This window comes from Papilio machaon, chromosome 8 (assembly GCF_912999745.1).
Source record: "Papilio machaon chromosome 8, ilPapMach1.1, whole genome shotgun sequence".
In the NCBI taxonomy this organism is placed as follows: Eukaryota; Metazoa; Arthropoda; class Insecta; order Lepidoptera; family Papilionidae; genus Papilio; species Papilio machaon.
The window spans coordinates 2,263,822-2,285,646 of NC_059993.1; the positions used below are offsets into that span (position 1 = coordinate 2,263,822).

Sequence of the window (21,825 nt, forward strand, 5' to 3'; positions counted from 1 at the left end):
TGTTTCAAAATTCAGTTACAGAAATTCAGTTTGAATCTAATCTTAGCGCCATCTCCGCGCGATGTCCGAGGGGTTTGGTTTTCAGGCGTGCGGAAAACGACGTGAGAGGGCGCGGGGTGCGCTCCGCAGCCCTGCGCACAATCAATACCCGCTCCCCGCACGTCCCGCCACCCCGCGCGCGCCCGAGCCTTGCTTGTCACCCTGTCAAGACAACCGAACGCCCCTCGGCCGCTCGGCACGCATACACGCCACTACCTGACACCGTCGCGTTTCTAATGCAACATATCGGAAAATGTGCTTACTGATCGACTCAGGAAAATATACAAAATTAATGAAGCCAGGAGTCACACTCATTTCTTATTCTGTGCAATAGCAATGTCTCAAGTTGAACAGGTGTGAAAATAACTTCAAAATGCATCTTCACTTCGAGCGTAATGTTAACGCTAAATGCGATTGTACTATACTGTCGCTGTCATGGATGGGAAAGGTGCCCGACGAGTTGCCCGAGGTACGTGCCAACTATTGTTGCTATATGCCACCTATATTATCTCTTCTACATTATTAGTTTTGCTAGTCAACTATCCTTTATGACTTGGCAATAATTAAACTTATCTAATTATAACATTAATACAGTAACCCAGATTTACCATTTTAAGTCCACTAGATTTTTATTTAGATTTCCAATTAATTGTATTTGATGTAATTGTTATTAAATTCCTTTTAAATTGTGCTATATTTTAATGTAAAAGTTACATATTTCATCATAGTATGTACCTCAATATTTTCAGCTTCATTAGGCGCCGCGGCAAATGGTTTTGTTTGCAGAAGATATTTTAAACCGTATACTTTATTACCTCGTTACGTATTCAAAAAAGTACGGGCTGAATACTAATTTAATATTATTCTTAAGTTACAAAATATTTAAATATATATATACATTTTTAAATATTAACTAAAAACTTTTTATGGCTAATAGCTTACAGATTCGAAAAATCTTAGTATAGGCCATATAAGAAATTTAGACTTGAACCCTACACTTAATTACTAATACTGAGACACAGAGGTATCTTTAACAGCTTCTATGAATCCGATCGCATTAAGTACAAAAAAAATTCTGTTTATATTTTAAAATAAACACTTGAAAATCAAATCAACTGAATCAAATTGGACCATCCCCTTTGGGATAAAGTTATCTAGCCGCCAGATTACGAGGTCATCTCAGTTATTTCCCAATCTAATTTATTCTTATGTCTATTTATTAAATATGGAATAGATTATAGGTTATTAGTGAGTTCATAGCTTTGTTATCTCACTAATCGGAGCGCATTAAATTTCCATTATCATCGGCTTATATTGAAAACCATTTGACAGTGTCAAAGTAATTTGGAAGGGAATTTGAGGACGGATAGCACGACAGCCCTTGAGGTCGGGACCTAACAGTTGAGGTCAACAATTCGATTAACCTTCCTGCATTTTATCGTTGTACCGATTTGACGACATTCCTATTCAATTTCTAGGTTTGGTTGGGAGAAAAAAAAATCTGAAGTCGATTTGACACTTGACCTATTTTCAATTTGCTTAAATACGAAAATAAACAATTTTCAAAACTTAAACTCAATGTACGAAAGGTTTTTTAAATTAATGCAGGTTACTTCCAGTTGTTAAAGTTCAACGAATAGTAGAAAAAAAAGTTAAGTAAAAAATAAATAAAATGAGTAAAACTATGTATTAAATATAAATACGGAGGTATATGCATGACAAAACTGTAGTATTTGGGATTAGTTTTTTATTTACTGTTGATGAACTACAATTTTTGTTTTCTGTTTTTTTTCATTATCCCATTGTACTCAATGTTTTTTTTAATTATCTAGCAGCTCATGGTTTATCAGTATTCAATACTTTGCCTGTTGATGGAAACGGCGAAACAAAACATGAACTTACAATCAACATCCTTTGATTTATCCTCTGTTCCTAAACAGTACGAGTATAAATGTTTTGTCAATTGAAACTGATGTTTAGAATGACGTAACTCAATCTTAGAAGACTGTTTACGTGATATCAGATCAATGTTTGTTTGTTTTAGTAAAATGCCTAATGGTATTGAGAAAAAAAAACGTTTAGGCTGTTTGAGCTCCCGATATTCAAACAGCCTAATCGTGGTAAGAATCCCGTTTCTTACGAACAGTATATTAGTAAAAACCACGAAAGTTTGAAGTTATATATAAAAAAAAATTGTTTGTTTTATCATGGGTTTTTAAGACTAAAATCCCCGTTTAAAACATATTGTTGTCTCTGATTTGTCAAAGATAATTATCGAGATGACGATTTGTTTTATACATAGATTTTGGTCTAAGATATCAACGGTAAGTCGTAGAACACAAAATATTTTATTAGTAAACAAAACACATACGTTTCAGTATTTAGTTATGACCTGATAATTATCACGACACGACAATATTATGAATGCGAAAATTTGGATGTATGGATGGATGGATGTTTGTTCGGAACGGTTCAACGGATCTCGATGAAATAGAGCACAGATGTAGAAAACAGTCGTGGAAGAACTCATAGACTACTAATTATGTTTTATTTTTAATACCGCACCACACAAATCAAAACATATAGTACCTATAGTTTTCTAAATTACTTGAGTATGTGCTATAGTTGCCAATTAGAAATTAACATATACGTGCATATCAAAAAGCGTCAAAGTAACTTACGAATGCCTATTGTTGGATGACTAACTCAGGCACCCTAGGTATATCAAGGAACGGGGAGCCCTTATATAATTACCGCCTAATGTACGCAACTTCGTTATATTTAGTGAACTTAAAAGTCTTTTGTTCCGTAAGTTCTTTAAATTAACTCTTTCCATAGTATTACCTACAATTTTCAACCCAATTCCTACGTTTAACACAAGATAAAAACAGCATCAATTGCTTTTAGGTATCTGAAAGTAATATATCCTAAATATGTTAAGCCCTAAAGCTATTGTCATGTTCGAATTAAGTGGACAAATTTGATGTATCAACAACTCTACGTAAATAGCGAAAAATGGAGAATTAAAAAAAATGTTTAGGTTGATTAAGCCGATTTACTTTTGTTTAGCTCGCACAGCTTAGTTTTATGGTTCTCAGCTTAGTTTATAATTAGTTTAGTTAACGGTGAATGATCTGATTTATAGTAATTTAGACGATGTTGCGTCTTATCATAAGCTAGCTTTTACCCGCGACTCCGTCCGCGCGGAATAAAAAAAAATAGAAAACGGGGTAAAAATTATCCTATGTCCTTTTCCTGGTTCTAACCTGCCCACCAATTTTCAGTCAAATCGATTCAGCCGTTCTTGAGTTATAAATAGTGTAACTAACACGATTTTCTTTTATAGATTGCATATTTTAAAGTCATTTTCAATATTTAAAAAGGTTAAAATTCTAGTTGTACTAAAATATAGAGACATCTCGTACCAGTTGACTTGAATTTGTACTATTTATATCATTATAGTCGTTAAGCCATGTTTCCAAGGTTTAAATAAGTCGAGAACTTTAGTGATTGCCTGCGTTGGCTGCTTGCCCGGGCACAAAACTAAATAAAAAGGGCCTTCTACTTCAAGGTGAAATGTAAGCCATTTTATTAAGGTTTAACAATGATAGTAGTTAATATTGCAATTAATCGAATTCAGAACTCGGGCTTACGGTAAACACAATTTATGACATTTTTATGTCTCTATATTTATATTCCAGATGTCGCCTGAGACTCGGTCCGCGCGGATTTAAAAAAAAAAAAATTAGTAGCCTGTGTTCTTTCACAATATGCTCTACATCTATGTCAAATATAATTGAGATCTGTTGAGCCGTTTTAGAGATACCTTCAATCATCCATCCATCTACCCATTTAAACATTCGCATTTATAATATTAGTAAGACATGTCTACGTAGTTTAGGTAACGTCTTTGCTTTTACTCGTCAATAGCTGTTATGAACAAAAAAATGTTGACCTTAATGTGGGGCGCAAAACTAACGATAAATCTTTGGAAACCATTACCTTAAGCTCTTTGAGGTCTACAATCAAATATGGATATAATGACCTTTGACCGGTTACTGTTTCGTTGCTTTGATCCTTGTTCGAAAAGGTTTCGATTGGCGATTAACAAAGTGTATACTTTACTTTTCGTTCTGAATTCTGTTATCTAAATCTGAATATATAATAAAGGTTTTTTCGATTCAATACTACAATTAAAACATTATTTTACTCGTCTTGTGTACTGCAATTTTGTAGTCAAACTTATACTAAAAAATAACAAATATAATTTTAACCTTCAATGTTAATATGGGTATTTCTAATGCTTAAACATTGTAAACCTAACCTTTTTAGCTGACTTCAAAAAGAAGGAGGTTATCAAATCGACTGAATTTTTTTTTTCTTTGAAAAACTGGTCATCTCTTTTACAAAAATAATGAGACTGACGACAATAATTTTAAAGTACATTTTAATGTTTTTGAAGTCGTTATTTCCGGTCATTTTAACGTATCATTGTCGTTAATTTTATAAAACATGTTGCTTGCAAATTTTAACTGGCATGAAATTATTTGAAATACATAAGCATTCATAAAAGTCAAGGCCGGATTGTTATAACAATATAGGTAACTATAAATTTTAATTGTCGTTGCACACGTGTAGACTATTGTTAACTCTGTATTCAACGTTAATAAGGGAGACGACAAGATGTGACACGAGCGTTACGATGGTTGAAACTCTCCGTAATAGCACACTATTTAACACATACATTAAATCATTATTCAAATGTCATGTACAAAAGCTACCTGAGGTTTATTTCAATCCAATGTTACTTCGCAAAAAAAGTTTAAATGCAGTGTCTCTTTCAAGAACATGTCATATTATTTAAATGAGTCTTAAAATCGTTTTATCAGTGATTCAGATTTTACCTTACTAATATAATATTATTAAATGCCAAAGGTTAGATGTATGTATGAATGTTTGTATCTCCTGAACGGCTCAACAAATCTTGATGAAATTTGGCACAGATGTAGAACATATTCTGGAAGAATACATAGTCTACTTATTACGTTTCTTTTTTGATTCCACTCAGACGGAGTCGCGGGCGACAGTTAGTAATTAATCATCAATTCAATTCTTCCATCAATTTTAATTGTAATAATATTCTTAAACTAAAATAAAGTAATAAATAAATGGATTTTTTTAATTAATAACATAATTAATTGGATTTAATTTCATTCGTCCTTTTCATTATCTATTAAAGAAGAAAAAAAAGTCCCGGTAAAATGATATTACGCTGAACACAGGTATTACATAACTTTAGGCTTTGTAAGTGCTACAAAGATGATAGTCATTATCTTTTCATCGGCTGATATAAAACGATGTAACAGCTTATTTTGTTTACTTTTACACTTAATAAAGGCTTAGTGTTACATTATCTTAATGTTTTTAATTCAGCCTTACGGAGATTACTGTTGCTAAGTGTAGTTTATAAAAGCGTTTTTAAAGCTATTACTTAACTGGATTCATTTTGTTAATTCAGTCGAACGTTGACAATGAGTGCTTTGTCGCTAAACAACCTGGGGCACCGTGCCCGAGCTCGATTTTCCCACCATACGTTTAGTTATTCGTTATTTATTTTGTTGAAAGGTTTATCTTATAAATTTTAAAACAGCTAACGGTTTTCTATAGCGATCGTGTCACGTTTTATTTGATACAATTTGAAGTAGCATAACTGTCGTTTTTATAATTTTTTTTAAAGAGAAAATAACAGTCAATTGTCCCTTTAAACATGTACATATCACTTAACTTGCTACACCCTCTTAAAATACTATTACACCCTTTTAAAATAAACTTATCATATGTAACATCTGCTAAGACATATATGAAGAAGATTGTATTTTCCTACTAAAAATTAACTAAACATAATAATTAAACAAAAACAAACATGACAGTCTATAGCCTAGCTATTCATTTAGTCTTATTACGGGCTGCTTGATCTACAAATTAATTACTAAGCAATTAAAGTGAAGGCAATAAAATAAAACATTCAAGGAGTAGCACATAAAATTAAAATTAATGCTTATCCATTATCTTAAACATCAAAGTAAAGTATCATCCAAAGAAATGTAAAAGAAAACTTTTGCATGAATTATAAAGATTTGTGATTCTCTTTAGATACAGATAATCAATTAGAAATTTCAATTTATTTTTGACACGATCGATTTAATCAATGTTTAAAAATACCAATATAGATCGTATTTCCGAAGTTCCCCTGAGTATGCGGCGTCGCTCTTAATTGACTCGATAAAGGGGTTAATGGAAGAGCCTGCATCGGTAATATCCTGCTAATTGGCAAATGCAACTTCCATCTCCGGTCCGTATGCCACTCCTTTTTGATGACATGTTACATTACCTGCCTTTCATATCGTCCCTTATTGCGAGTTATACTGAACTGAGATTTTTTAATCTATGCAAATTAAATTGCGCTGTTTTCATTGAGTCAATTTAGTATATTTACGATATAATTACTAGAGTTAATATGACTTAAAAGAACTTGTTCATTTCACATACTTATTACCTCAGCATGTTTTAATCAAATAATGTCTCCGTGACACAATAAAGTTATAGTAACCATTAGGTGATTTGATAATTTCATTGCCCAGATTCATTTTGTTACCTTAATAAAAGCGATTTTAATCAGCAAGGATAAAAAGTAGTAATTTCAGGAAAGAAGAAAACACAATGTGCATCTTCGCAAATAACTCCGCTATCCTAAATTGCAATCTCCATTGTTTGTTTCCGGACACAATGGCCACTGGTTACTGCCCGTTTCGTAACGCCTGAGTGAAATAAGTTGTTTCTACACAAATTTACTTGACCCATGTTGCCAGTAAACCGACCCTTGTCAACCTATATTATAATATTTTATGGGATGGTTATTTCATGTATCATATATTTTACTGATATTATAAATGCGAATGTTTGGATGGATGGATGTTTGTTTGAAAGTATCTCCAGAACGGCTTAACAGATCTTGATAAAATTTGGCATAGATGTAGATAATAGTCTGAAAGAACACATACTTATTATGTTTTTTTTAATTCCGCGCGGACGTAGTCACGGGCGACAGCTAGTTGTTTATAACTCACACCATTACATATTAATAAAATTGGAGTGTATGTAGTATGTAATGAAAAATAAAAATTTCCCCGTTTTCGTTTTTTTACTGGCTGCCTGTCTGGCAAGCAGTGTTCGTTCCCGGTAATCTCCGGAACGGCTAGATCGATTTTGACGGGTCTTGGACGGGAAGATAACTGCACCTGGGCATGTTATACTTTTTTAAATTTCGCGCTCACGATGTCGCGGGCGACCACTAGTTATAAATATATTATTTAAAAAATGTATATTTTTACAAATTATTCTGAGACTTATAATTTCACAACTCTGTGTCTGTGTAATTTTATCAATAATATCTTTAGGCGTTTAAAGTGTATAAGTTCTAGGCGATATTTAAGTAAAATATTAAATGTCAGTTTTAATATCATAGTCCAGGATAATATTTGCGATTCCTGGAGTATGCCAATCAATCCGGGCCGCATCAGTTTTATATTGGGCCGCAAACGCTTAAAGGCTCTCAAGCATCAAATTAGGGAAATTGAGCATCGTAACATCTTTCAATGGAATATTTTTCTACTGTTTCTCTTTCATACAACCAGAAAAATTTTTTTTCTTACATACAATATTTAATAATTAATGTGGGATATTTTATTCTTTGAATTTGTAATGTGTGTTAACGGCCAAAATCTATATATAAGTATATAAAAGAAAGTCGTGTTAGTTACACTATAACTCAAGAACGGCTGAATCGATTTGACTGAAAATTGGTGGGCAGGTAGCTTAGAACCAGGAAACGGACATAGGATAATTTTTACCCCGTTTTCTATTTTTTTTTATTCCGCGCGGACGGAGTCGCGGGTAAAAGCTAGTATATATATAAAAGAAAGTCGTGTTAGTTACACTATTTATAACTCAAGAACGGCTGAATCGATTTGACTGAAAATTGGTGGGCAGGTAGCTTAGAACTAGGAGACGGGCATAGGATAATTTTTACCCCGTTTTCTATTTTTTATTCCGCGCGGACGGAGTCGCGGGTAAAAGCTAGTTTATAATAATGATACGAATTTTTTTTAAATGGAGTTATAAAATGATCACCATCGAAACAATACAATTGATTAAATTGGAACCAAAAATGCTTCACAGTCGAATATTGATATCGGCCAGTATACTCATGTTTATTTTGTTTCATCGAAGTCTACGTACTCGTAGAACCATAACGTAGAATTGTAGACCTACACAATCTACTGGATTGTTTGTCTAATCTCATAATAAACGAAGTAACGGCACGACCCGAGGTTCTCGGCGGAGCCCTCGAGCTTAGTTACTCTTAAAGGGGTTCAGGGTGGCTCTCAGTACGTTACACAACCTCAAGTTGTTTTAGGTTTAAAGAAAGATTCATAGCTCACGTTATTGTTATTTATAGTTTGTCGCATATTTTTCCAAGTTAACGTCAAATCAGTCAGAATTATCAGGGCCCGTAGTCACAATTTCGTCCTGAAATTTCTTGAAGTAAGTTATTTAATTAAATTTAGTACTAGGCAAAAACTGGTTATTAAAAAAAGTAAAATAACACATTTTTTAAAACCTCATTTGTTTCTTTTTCTATTCTTATCGCGTAAAGATACTGAAATAAATTAAACATTACTCGATATTATTTAAAAACACTACAAATATATAGCTGTACTGTACAGTGTCAAATGAAAAAAAAAAAACAAAAGATATTATACGATTTCACACAAAGTTTTTCCTTAACTTCAACCATAGACGAAACTCGACTTAACGAGTTGGGGATCGACTTCGCATTCCAAGTGGTTCGTAGCACCTTAATCGTTAAGGTAATTTGAGCCTTTTGCTATAGGAGGAAGGATGGAAGTTGAACCGCAACAATTACTACCAAGAGGGTTGGTTGGCGACGGGCAACGTGCGTGGAGTGGTCGGCGTGACTTTCACATCTTCACACGCGAGACGGCCGCACGAATTGCCCTTGCGTACCAACTATAACCTACGCGGACATAGATCTGATGTGAGTATACCAAAAAAATGACAAGAACAACAAATCTTACCTCTGACATTGTATGAATCATTTACATTACTTTTAGAATTTAGAAAAAGGTAAATCTTGATTCGACGATACTGAATTAAAGGTGAGGGTAGACGGTAAAACGTTTCATATTGATTTAAACTGATAGATATTGTGCAGCTCCAAATATTCTAAGTGCTTATCCGCAGTCTATTGTATTAATTATTCATAAACGGGATTGTAGTTGTTGTTCGAAGTGACTTTGTTCTTTAGCATACATTATCTTCAAGGTAATCCTGGTGAAATGGAACGAGCCATACCAGAAGTTGGCATCGTGCGACAGTTCAGGTGTGATCTTCGTATGGATCAAGTACGAGGGTCGCTGGAGCATAGAGTTGATAAACGACAGGAGCACACCTGTTACTCACTTTTCCTGGTCTCATGATGGTAGAATGGCTCTTATTTGTTACCAGGTAAGTTTGTATTTCGCTTATTTAAATAATAATTAAAGCGATTAAAAAATATCAGCGTAGTCATATTTGTATTTATATGACTAAGATCTGCATTGCCTCATTCTTTCTTAAACTTTAATTGAATTAACCCTTATGTCAATGTTACTGGCCATGTATATCAATGAATTTTAGAAAAAATATATAGATGAAATAAAATCCTCTTCCTCTTTGGAGTCAGTTAAAGCAGGCATTCTAGCAACCCCAAAAATGTTGAACAACGATTAACAAGAAATTACTTGCCCGGTAAAATTAGATGGCCTTACAGAACCAGGGTCTAAGCGTGTAATAGACATGTTGTATATGAAAAAAAACACATTCTATTAATTCAAGTGACAGGGATAACAGGAATAAAATAGATGGAAAAACAGCAGCTCCAAGGACTACTGAGTACCCTTCTTGACACCGCGCCGGGGGGTCGGTATTATAATTATGAAATTGTTTATCTTATCTTACATTTCATAATAATCAAATTGTTCCTTTGTTTTCGTATTGAAACGTGGCTAATAAATGTCTCTTTAGACAGTTATCAAGTTTGTTGGATTATTATTATTCCAGGCTAACCTTTGTGTTATTCCTTAATTGACGTTGTCGTTTGCATGAAAGTTTAATCAACTTATTATTAATTGTGTTATTGTTCAAAATTGTAATTTAAGTTATGTACATTGATTATGCTATCGCCGCAATGGAGAATCTACAAAATATATTTATCAACTAAAAGCTGAAATGAAAATGTTTAAATACGAGCAAGTTATTCCGGGAATACTAGTGACGCAAACTGTACGTAGTCTGAGCCACGTGACATAAAGGGGCGAAAGGACAAGCCGACGAAAACATGTCTGCAATTTGCTAAAAGGCTTCCTGCGAACCCGCCCGTCGACGTTATTTGATACCGTTGAAAACGTACTCATCAAATATGCTCAGGTGAACTTGCTAAGGGCAACGTTACGTAAACTTTTATTATTTGGGACGGTTTACACTGATTTAGATTTATTTTATACGTATGTACTCTAGATAAACATAATTCCGATCATTAACTCCATACATATTCCATCCATAAAACAATGCCGATTAATTGCGTAAATAAACGAAATGTTCCTACAAACCGAAAAATGAATTAAAAATCCTTTTGCAAGTTTCATTTCTTTAAATAGGTTATTGTAGTTTTAACTAGTTTATCCTGATCTAAACGCTGCTTGTTTAATTAAGTTATTCCTTTTCATTTTCTTAGGATGGCTTCGTGTTAGTGGGTTCGGTTGCGGGTCAGCGTTACTGGTCGTCGATGCTGTCGTTGGACGCAAGGATCACGTGCGGCTGCTGGACACCTGACGACGGCCAGGTGTACCTCGGCACCGCCTCCGCTCAGCTCGTCGTCATGGACGTGCACGGCGCTATGGTCTCACAGGTTAGGAAAACTATAGAGGAAATTATTCAAGTTACTTTACTTATGGGACAGAGGTATATGTCTACCTTTAATAGTTAAGGCCGTTTAATGGTTACTAAAAATTGGTTTAATGTTGGTTTAATTAGAGAAATCTCAGAGTAACAGCTTGAAAGAACTTAAAAATGAGTAAGTTCACATTTTGCAAGCCGAAATTGACTCATTATTTTTTTCGATAGCATTTATTTCATCATAGAGCGTCGGTGGCTCAGGGGTTAAGCACTTAAGACTTGCAATCTGCAGGTCCTGGGTTCGAATCCCGCCATGTACCAATGTGTTTTTCGATTTCCGATTTACATATGTACATTTATCCGACGTCCTTACGGTGAAGGAAAACATCGTCTTGCAACCTGCACATATCTAAGAAGAAATTCAATGATATGTGTGAAGTCAACCAACCCGCACTTGGCCAGCGTGGTTGACTATGGCCTAGTCACCTCTAACTTGGGGTAGGCTCCGAGCCCCTCGGTGGGGACGTATAGTGAGCTGATGATGATGATTTATTTCATCTATACACGTCGTTATTATCTAGAACGAGTATTATAATCAGTCTTTGTCACCAGGTCCAACTGGTAGCTGAAGGTGGAATAACATCGATGGCGTGGTCGTGCGAGAAGTTCAAGATGGAGGAAGGCGAGGAGGGAGGCGAGAGCAGTGGTGGCCATGTGCTGGCCGTCGCGCTGGGCAACGGCGAGATAGTGCTGCTGCATGGCCACGATGACGTCAGCCCCGTGCGCGTGGCCACTGGCCTCAGGGGCAACACGCTGGCCATGGAGTGGGCCAACTCGCGGGAATTGCTCGCAGTAGCGGGAACGTTGAACGCAGGTGAAATATATTTATGTAATCGTGTCTGGAACTTTAGCCAGAAATCTGTGTGAACCAAAAATGCATTCTTATAAAGTAAAAAAATCTATTCATTATGTCATAGTATGCATTTATATGGTAACAGAAACATTTTACCAAACATTAAATATTATTATTGATATTAAATCAAAGGTCTCTTGTTTATTCATTGTTTTAAGTTAATTAATTGGCTAATTATTAACGATATTCAAAATGTTTTCTTGTAACTTATTAAAGCTTCTGAGAAAATTTATAATATAATTAAAGTACCTGATCTCAAAGTACCTGTGATTAATCTTGCGTTATTTAATGTTTATAAAAGATCTTTATATTACGGGAGATATTAATTTACCCATTTTTTTACCACTTGTTTGGCTTAAAAACAAATTAAGTCAAAACATAACTGCATATAAAAACTCTACGAATTCTCAAATCTTTTATAATACTTCTTGCGAAAAACTCCCGAGTATTTGCCATTGAAGGGTAAAATATTACGGTTCGATAAAATCTTAAGTTCGCATCACATCTATGATTTCTTCAACTCCGTCGGGATACCGTATGAATAATGTATACGTGGAGAAATATTTTTGATAAATGAAAGGTCCAACACTGGCAGGATTGTGCAAAAGAAGTCTTAAATCCCGTTTTCCACGTTTGATATTATTTTTAAGTAAATAATAATAATAATGATTACGTTTATGTATTTCGTTAAAACAAGTTCAAATATCATCAGTAATGATATTTGATTTTATATAACTTGTAGTATAAAAATAATAAAATAATGCATAGCGGTTATTTCACCCTTTGTCATATTGCTTACTAAGGAACATACTAAAAACCAAAAATTACAGTGCCTATCAGATAAATTGTGTATTTAAACAAAAGAAATGTGTTTAGATGTAATTAAACATACATTCGTAAACCCACAAAAAAGCTATTTCTGGAAACTATAATTAACAACCCTATAAACGACAGGAGCGGACTGGGCGAGTAGGTTTTTTTCAATCTGTAGGAAAGATTAAAGCCGCATTCACATTTGCCTGACGTGTCGTGTCGTGATGCTTTCTGTCGTGATGGCTACTGTTCACATCTATGTGACGCGTTATGACGCATTTTTAATCAGTTCCGTTATAGCTCTCGGAGAGTTTACACATTCGCAATGTTTTTTCATGAATCATCCGATTCGGATTCAGATTATGAAGAAGATATGCAGTTATTGGCACTGGCAACACTTCTAATAAAACAAAAAAAGAGAAGAAGATATTGGATACATCCAGTAAATACAAAAAGATAGTTTAGTTTTAATAGATTGATCCTTATATTGTTTACATTTTGTATCATAAATCGCTTTATATTGTCGTACGTACTCGATCAGCTCGTCGTCCATACCTTCTGACGCGTCACAACACGACACGTGCGCGTGCACACTAGTCCGACCCGCTGTGTCGTGTCGCTGCGCCGTCCCCCTCACCTCACCCAACTGACGCGGACCGGGATCGCTACTGACGCGACACGACACAAGCCATCACGACACACTGCGTCAGAGAAGTGTGCACGCAACCATATTAATTGTATGAGACCGATACCTTTCTGACGCATCACGACACAACACGTCAGGCAAATGTGAACGCGGCTTTACGATCATGGCTCACGGGCTCGTAAATTTGACGTACACGTTTTATGTCTCAGCAGCGAGAGCATCGCAACTTTACGATGGCTAAAGCCGCATTCACATTTGCCTGACGTGTCGTGTCGTGATGCTTTGTGTCGTGATGGCTACTGTTCACATCTATGTGACGCGTTATGACGCATTTTTAATCAGTTCCGTTATAGCTCTCGGAGAGTTTACACATTCGCAATGTTTTTTCATGAATCATCCGATTCGAATTCAGATTATGAAGAAGATATGCAGTTATTGGCACTGGCACCACTTCTAATAAAACAAAAAAAGAGAAGAAGATATTGGATACATCCAGTAAATACAAAAAGATAGTTTAGTTTTAATAGATTGATCCTTATATTGTTTACATTTTGTATCATAAATCGCTTTATATTGTCGTACGTACTCGATCAGCTCGTCGTCCATACCTTCTGACGCGTCACAACACGACACGTGCGCGTGCACACTAGTCCGACCCGCTGTGTCGTGTCGCTGCGCCGTCCCCCGCACCTCACCCAACTGACGCGGACCGGGATCGCTACTGACGCGACACGACACAAGCCATCACGACACACTGCGTCAGAGAAGTGTGCACGCAACCATATTAATTGTATGAGACCGATACCTTTCTGACGCATCACGACACAACACGTCAGGCAAATGTGAACGCGGCTTTATACAATGTCCGCTAGTACATATTGGACAATAAACGAGACTTTTTTCATAATCTTTGTGTAGCTACGCATAAAAGGCACGAGGCGGGACACTTTAATAAAGATGACAACGCAGTTTGCATGTTTCTTTAAGTCGTATAGATTAAATTATTTAATGACAATACTTTTTATTTACAGTTAAGTGAAAGGATATTAATATCATTTAATTCATGTCTAGGATTTGTTTTTTATAAAAACAATCATACTGTGTCTTCCCTCCCAAGGACCATAAAGTCTGTCAACGTGCCAAAATGTTTTATTGCTTTGTAGATTTTTACAATAATTTATTCTTTTGAAAATGTTCTTCAAAAAACATTTTTTAATAACAATCCGTGTGAAATTCCTTTTTGTATGTATTCAGAGTCAAACGAGCCTGCAGATGAGCCTCCGTTCAAAAATGTGGTCAAGTTCTACTCGGACACCGGGGCGCTCATATACACTGTCCCGATACCATACACACAGGTATATTTTATCTATCTAAGTTACAATTTGTATCAGCAATTTGTGACTTATGACTTGATCTGCAGATTTGCTTTATTCGCTTACGACCTTCAGGGGTATTTAAAGATATCGTGAAATGTGTCACAGACGTTTAAATAATTTGTTTGCAGGCCCGCGTGAGTGCGCTGACATGGGGCCACGCGGCGAGGCGGCTGTTCGTGGGCGTGGGCGGCGCGGTGTGCACGGCGCGCGTGTGGCGTGCTGTGGCGCCACTGCAGCTGCTAGCGCGCGTGCGGGCTGCGCAGTCGCTGCGACACGCGCGTCTCGCCGCTGCACTGCCCCTCCCGCCCCGCCTCCAGCCCGCCCTCGCCAGCCTCTTCGCACACACCATAAGGGTATATCTATCTAATACTTTAATTTTCACATAGGTGACGTTTAAATCGTGAAGCTCTAATGATAGAATAATATGCGGAATTTCATATCAAACCTATATAGGAGGGCCTGGCCATGAGACACACCTCTACGACTCTTTTTCTCCAAACTCTACACATTTCTGCTTCTATGCTTTACTGCAGTAACAGCTGGTGACAGCTGCAGCAGTAACTAGCATGCCACTGTCATATAATTAAACATTAATTTGCTAAGTATATATTTGAATGTATCAGTGCAATGTACCGGAGGTGAGCGAGTTACGGCGGTTTGTATCACGACCGCCGGGCGGGAGGCTGCACTGCACTATGCTGCGACACGACGACGAGGAGGCGGGAGCATACACACTCTACTTGGAGCACCTCGGCGGCCTCGTGCCACTGCTCAAAGGACGCCGCACCAGCAAGATACGACCCGAGTTCGTCATATTCGATCCACAGGCTGAAGGTATCATCACGTCACAAACTTACATACAAACATTTTCAAAGTCTCATTTTTCTAGGGTCACCTTTAAATTTAGTTGTCTCTAATTTAAGTAACAATTACAGTGGTTAATTTTTTATAAATTACGAAGTGTTTTGCGCAGTGTGCACAGATGTGACTGCGGGCGTGGTGAGCAGCAGCAGCAGCAGCAGCAGCAGCGGCGCGGGGCTGGCGGGCGGCTCCCCCGCGCCCCGCACGCCTCGCCACGCGCCCCCCACACCCCGCTCTCGCCCCCCGCCCGCGCACCTCTCCTCCTGCTCCTCCGACAGCGAGAGAGAAGACGGTCAGTCTAACACCAAACTTATGTATATGCTTAAGTAAACAATAACAAATGATTATTCGGATCAAGACGTACAAATGTTAGTATCATTATCTAAGACACTAATCAACTTTTTGATGGAAACGTCACAATGCCAAAAAATGCCTAAAAATTTTGCTGTAAATAATGTAACAAAATTCTTATATCCTAATGTTCTGTAGGTTGTACAGGATCTCCCAGACTACAACGACGTAGACGCGCTCGAGAAAGGCGCAAGGCTAGGAAATCTGGAGAAAAGGACGACCCGCCTGACGAGCTCGCATACATTGACTCCTTGCCTGAGGTAAGCTACATTCTTTGTTTGCTGTCTGAAATTTCTTTGTGTTCTCATTTGTTATAATACTTTCAGGATGTTCGTTTAGTTGAAGTCACATCGAATATTTGGGGCACCAAATTTAAAATGCACGGGCTGGCTAAAAATGTTCCTGCAAACTTAGGTCAAGTCACTTACAAAACTTCTTTGCTCCATTTGCAACCGAGACAAATGACGTTAATGATAACAGAATTGCGGGACGACTATCCCGTAGATCCCGATCCGAATTTTAACCCAAACATATTTTCCGAAGACGAGGAAGAGGTATTCCAGTCAAATGACTCGAGTTCGCCTTCGCATACAAATAATAACATTAGGCGTAAATTAACTATCAACGAACGAATTAATAATTCAAATAATGTTATGTCTCAAAATGAAACCTATTCCAGTAATAACAATAACTCGAACCCGTCTATAGCGCGAGCGGAATCATACGACGAATTCCCATACATAGATACGAATGATTCCGTCAACGTGTCGGAGAGCGTGTACTCGACGCCCGTGCGGCACCCGGCGCCGGCGCCGACCGAGCGGCGAGTGAACAACGCGGCGGGGGTCCCCAACCGGCACGCCATCTCCCCGCTCAGGTGCGAGAGCTCGGTTCCTACCCTACAGTCCCCGAAGAATGCTGTCGCCCCGACAGACATCATTTTCGAAAGACCTTCCCCGCAAACGGTAACTTGTGGAGGTCGCGGAGACTTCTGCGGCGGCCGGGCGGACTACAGTGTTCGTGGCGACAACGTAACTCTAAAAAATAATATACCAAACATCGAACAACAATCGTTCAATTTAAACCTTAGCGTAGAACCGAGTAGGCAAGTTACAATTAAAAAATGCGATAACCACGTTTCGGACAACTGTCTCTCAAAGTTACGCAAAAACATTTGCAACAGGGGCGAATCGGCGTCATTCGAAGTTAATACTAGAATACTGAAATCTTTGTGTAACAAAAACTTCGAGCACGAGGTGCACCCGGACGCCATGACGCGGCGCGCGGATAATATAAAAAATCTTCAAAAGGGTGAAGATTTGAAATTCATCGACGAGGAAACTCCCATAGAAACCACGATAAACAATTTGAGCGATAGACCTCGGGAGATGAGGGTGCAGAGGACGACGACGGTGGTGCCCATCAGCCCGGTGTGCGCCAGTTTGCCCGTATACGACACTATGACGCGCAGCTGCAGCGTAGGCTACCTGGATCTCGTCGACCCTCAAGTGCTGCGCGCCCACAGCCTTACCACTTTGCGCGGCGAGCAGCCCCGGAGATTGGTCCTGGTGAACAACAAACGCCAAAGGAGAGCGAAGCGACACTTCCGGACGAACGACATCAAGCAAATAGAAAGTAAAACGCCCAGCTTAAAAAAATGTGGGAAATCTCGCAGTCTCGATTCGGGCGAGCTATCGATAACAGTGGAGAAGTGCAAGCGGCAGTCGCGGGCCGACAGCAACCAGAGGAGCGAGGCGGCGTCGGCACAATCGAGCAGCCGCTGCACCAGCACGGGGGAGGACAACAGCGGGACGAGCACGGAGGAGGGCGGGGCCGGGGGCAGGGGGCGGCGCACGCGGCGCGACTACCCGGTGTGCACGCGCTGCCGCCTCGTGTCGCCGTACGACCGGCGCGACGTGGACGCCGCTACCTACGTGTGCGTGGCGTGCAGCACGCGTGCCACTGCCCCGCTCCCGCCCGCGCCCCCGCCGGTACCTGTCCTCGCCACCGACAGCGACTCCGACTACAGCAAGTATTATAGTTAGTACATTAGTAGATGCTTTCCACCCGCCGCCCCCTACGAGATACTTCCACCGGTGAGGTCCACGAGTTTCTATTCGACAGTTTTGGTAGACGCGTCTTTCTTCACTAAACCCGAGCTTGGCCACGCATGAATAGATCGACAAACAATTTCTCAGATAAATTAACAGTATTTTGAGAAGCTTAACTAGTTTGTGTGAGCTTGACTACTTTCTCAGACCCAAAATTATAACTGGACGGTCTCTCGGTAGTTTTGGAAGATTTGGCATGGTAAAAGCATTCTTCGTAATCTGTAAATAAAGTTGAAGCAAAAACATATCAAAATTAAGTTGCTCGAAGCTTAAAATTAGATTAAAATTAAACGAATGCACGTCGAATGCACTATTGCAAAATAGTACAGGAACCCCTGGAACTTTTACACCGCTTGACCAAGTACTGGCGCCAGTTTGTGCGCTCAAATGCGTGTATACACTTGCATTTTTGCAGTAAAAACAAGTTACATTAAATGCATTATGCATGATGTTATAAAATGCATTTTGTTAAATTCTTATTTTGTTAATAAACGAACACAGCACTCACACTTGTCAAGAATTTGTTAAAAGAACGTTTATCTCTCTTCTGTACATAGTTTTTAAACATTTGTTATATTTCGTAACTCCAAAGTGAAGACAATGGGATCTAAAGCGGCTTGTAACAAAAAACTGTCGTCTTTTTCATATTCTTTCTTTATAATGATATCATAATCACATGTAAAATCTACTGGTAATTTACCGTTGTCTTACTTGTTAATATAATATTTAACATTATATTTCTGGGCCAGCTTCACTCTGAGGTTACGCGATATTCCATCAGGAAGAATTTGTTAACATTTCCCTCTTGATAGGTTCACTAGAGCAATTGGCGTTGCGGCTGCTGGCCGCTAGAGGTCGGGGTGCGCGCGGGGCCGGGGGCGGGGGAGGTGCCCGCGAGGTGAGCTCAGCACCCGCATCGCCCCGCCCACAGCGGCTACCGCGCGCTCAGCCCGCACCAGCCTCCGCCGCCTCCCCCGCCTCGCCCGCCTCCCCGGCCAGCACGCGCCGCTCGCGGTACTCCTCGGCCTCGCCTATACGGTAAATTTATCTCATATGTTGAAACTTAGCTCACTAAAATTATCCAAAGGTATTCGAAAATGACAATATGCTTTACACTTTGTTCGCAGAACGGATAACTATCTAACCAAAACGTTCTATAAGACTGGTCAGCGTAGTTATGCCGAACACCTTTCATATGATGAGACATCGTAAGGCTGTTTGTTGTATACAACATTTTGTATTCTATTTTCAGACAACTCCTGAACTCTCCGCTGCTGAACCGGCGGCGCAACAAGAAGCCGTCGGAGAGCTCGGACGACGAGTTCTCCAACGGCTACAGCGAAGTCAACGGCAAGAATTATAGAGACCTCGAGAGCTTCCAGAAGGCGCAGCTCAGAAACAAGGTACACGCATCAACGCATTTCCGACATTCCGACATTATAAACATACTACTGCGGCCCTGCGTATACTAAAATCATTGTCATCATCTCGTTGTCTTCTAATATCGACCAAAATATAAAGGGGAATTGAGATAAAGGATTGAACCCATGCTATAATTTTGGAGAATACTCCTAAATGTTATTCATATTTTTATCATTCTACCAAAATGCATCCAAGACAAGTTTTTAGTTTTTTACTTGTGTGCAAAAATTTAAAATAACTATCCAGCTGAAGCGCGCGGGAGGCGTGCCGTCGGGCGCTGTGGGCGGGCCTGGTGTTGGCGGGAGTGCGGGCGCAGGTGGGGGTACGGCGGGCGGGCAGGCGCGCCGACAGCTGCTGATGCACAACAAGGCGCCCATGTGGAACGAGAACAGTCAGGTGTACCAGCTCGATTTCGGCGGCCGCGTCACGCAGGAATCCGCCAAGAACTTTCAGATCGAGTACCACGGGAAACAGGTAACATATCCATAATATTACCTCAATCGTAATCATCTACGTTACCTCCGACGCATTTATAAGTTTCAAATTTCTATTCGTCTTTTTATTAGTTCGTCGTTTAGGCAAACATCATTTCAGATCTGCGTCACGTCATATTTAATTTATAGGCATAACTAAAATGAATAATCATTATCAATGATAATGAATAAATAGCCTATGTGTTCTTGTTCTTCATCATGTTCCATATCTATGCCAAATTTCATCAAGGTCCATTGAGCCGTTCTAGAGATAGTTTCTAAGATACATCAACCTATTTTTTTTTTAAATTTCGCGCAGACAGTCGCGGGCGACAGCTAGTTTATAATATCAGTAAGATTTATCACATATGCGTTGATAACAATCATAACAACATGACAGGTGATGCAGTTCGGTCGCATCGATGGCAACGCGTACACCCTGGACTTCCAGTACCCATTCTCTGCGCTGCAGGCGTTCGCAGTCGCGCTAGCCAACGTCACCCAGCGCCTCAAGTAGACTACCGTATAGCCGTAATACAGCTTAAGACCCCTTTTCCACTGATCAGTTAGCCGGGCGACTACCGCAACAGTGGAAATAGGTCTTACATTACTTATTGTGAGATTCCACTGTCATTTTAATTCAATTATTCCAGCAGTGGAATTACAGTCCTATAAAAAGTGGTGGCGCGGTTAGTCGCGTTAGTGGAAAAGGGGTCTTAAGACACCATGAGTAGTATAGCTAATAACAACATCTTGCCGGCCCAATTTGTCTTGAATACAAATAAAAAATACATAATCAAGCCTAGCACTACATCGCATATATAAGTCTGCTGCATAAACTTCACATGCTATAAAACTAGTCATTAAAAATAATAATAGTTGGGCCGCAGAAGTTTATAGTAAAAAGTATTAATAATAATAAATAACAGATGTAATACATTTCTGGAATATGCTTTATAGTCGTGTCAACGGCGACCACCCATCCAAGTATTTTTACACAAACTTTAGATAGGTAGCTTTGTATATTCAATTGAATACATCGGAGTAAAAACATACAAAATATATTAAGACAAAGAAACATCATACAAAATTTTCAAAACTAACAATATGATAGAATGTAACTAAGAAAATTTAGTAATAACAAAGATTATCAACTTTCACCGAATCAATTGTCACTCCTAAACTAGACTAGGGGAACTAGCCTAGACTAGGGAGTAAAGTCTACTCTGTTTTTAAAATAAGCTGATTTTTAAAAAAATTATGTCAAATATTACCAAAATTAGTATCTTTTTTAACATCCATCATTGTATTTTGCAACATTGTCAGAAAAGTGCAAAATTTATTTTTTCAACAAAACACACAACCTCCCAAGTAAAATGCAGATAACATAAACAACTCGCTACATTACAAATTTGGTCAAAAATAAAATTTAAGGCGCGAAATATCAAGGTACCAGAAAATGGAAGTTTGTTTTTTTTAAAGCATTTTTTTCACTTCTTGAATTTACCTATTTCACGTTTATTCGTTGTTTATTAAGCTGTATTGTTTTTATTTTAGGTATTAGTCGTTGTGTAACTTTTTCAATTGTCGTTATATCAAAAAATTAAACGTGAGTCGTGTGTTAAATGTTATTTTATATGTATTTTTAAGTATTAATATATTTTTTCATATTTCCATGTACTAAAGCGCGATGTTTGCGAAACGAAATTGTTTGTAATTGCACCGATTTGGAAACTTTATACATATCTCGGTTAATCATAGAAAAGGTGTTAGGATATTTAATTAAGAGTTAATTTTCGTGTAT

The 21,825-nt window shown here is 38.3% G+C and overlaps 1 protein-coding gene across 1 annotated transcript; it reads left to right on the forward strand.

The window, feature by feature from the left end:
* Positions 1–310: 310 nt before the first annotated feature.
* Positions 311–20,592, forward strand: LOC106720596 (tubby-related protein 4). Its single transcript, XM_045679052.1, has 15 exons — positions 311–508; positions 8,993–9,157; positions 9,445–9,627; positions 10,895–11,068; positions 11,668–11,929; positions 14,682–14,782; positions 14,932–15,156; positions 15,427–15,637; positions 15,777–15,956; positions 16,154–16,275; positions 16,342–18,055; positions 18,939–19,164; positions 19,379–19,529; positions 19,795–20,022; positions 20,422–20,592. Exons 1-15 carry the CDS (start codon positions 413–415, stop codon positions 20,536–20,538), a joined length of 4,155 nt encoding a protein of 1,384 aa, XP_045535008.1. The 5' UTR covers positions 311–412; the 3' UTR covers positions 20,539–20,592.
* Positions 20,593–21,825: the final 1,233 nt, after the last annotated feature.

Coding starts and splice junctions, on each gene's coding strand:
- LOC106720596 (XM_045679052.1), top strand. CDS start 413: ATGCATCTTCACTTCGAGCGTAATGTTAACGCTAAATGCGATTGTACT. Junction 11,930..14,681: donor AGCGGGAACGTTGAACGCAG/GTGAAATATATT, acceptor GTATGTATTCAG/AGTCAAACGAGCCTGCAGAT. Junction 15,957..16,153: donor CGACAGCGAGAGAGAAGACG/GTCAGTCTAACA, acceptor AATGTTCTGTAG/GTTGTACAGGATCTCCCAGA.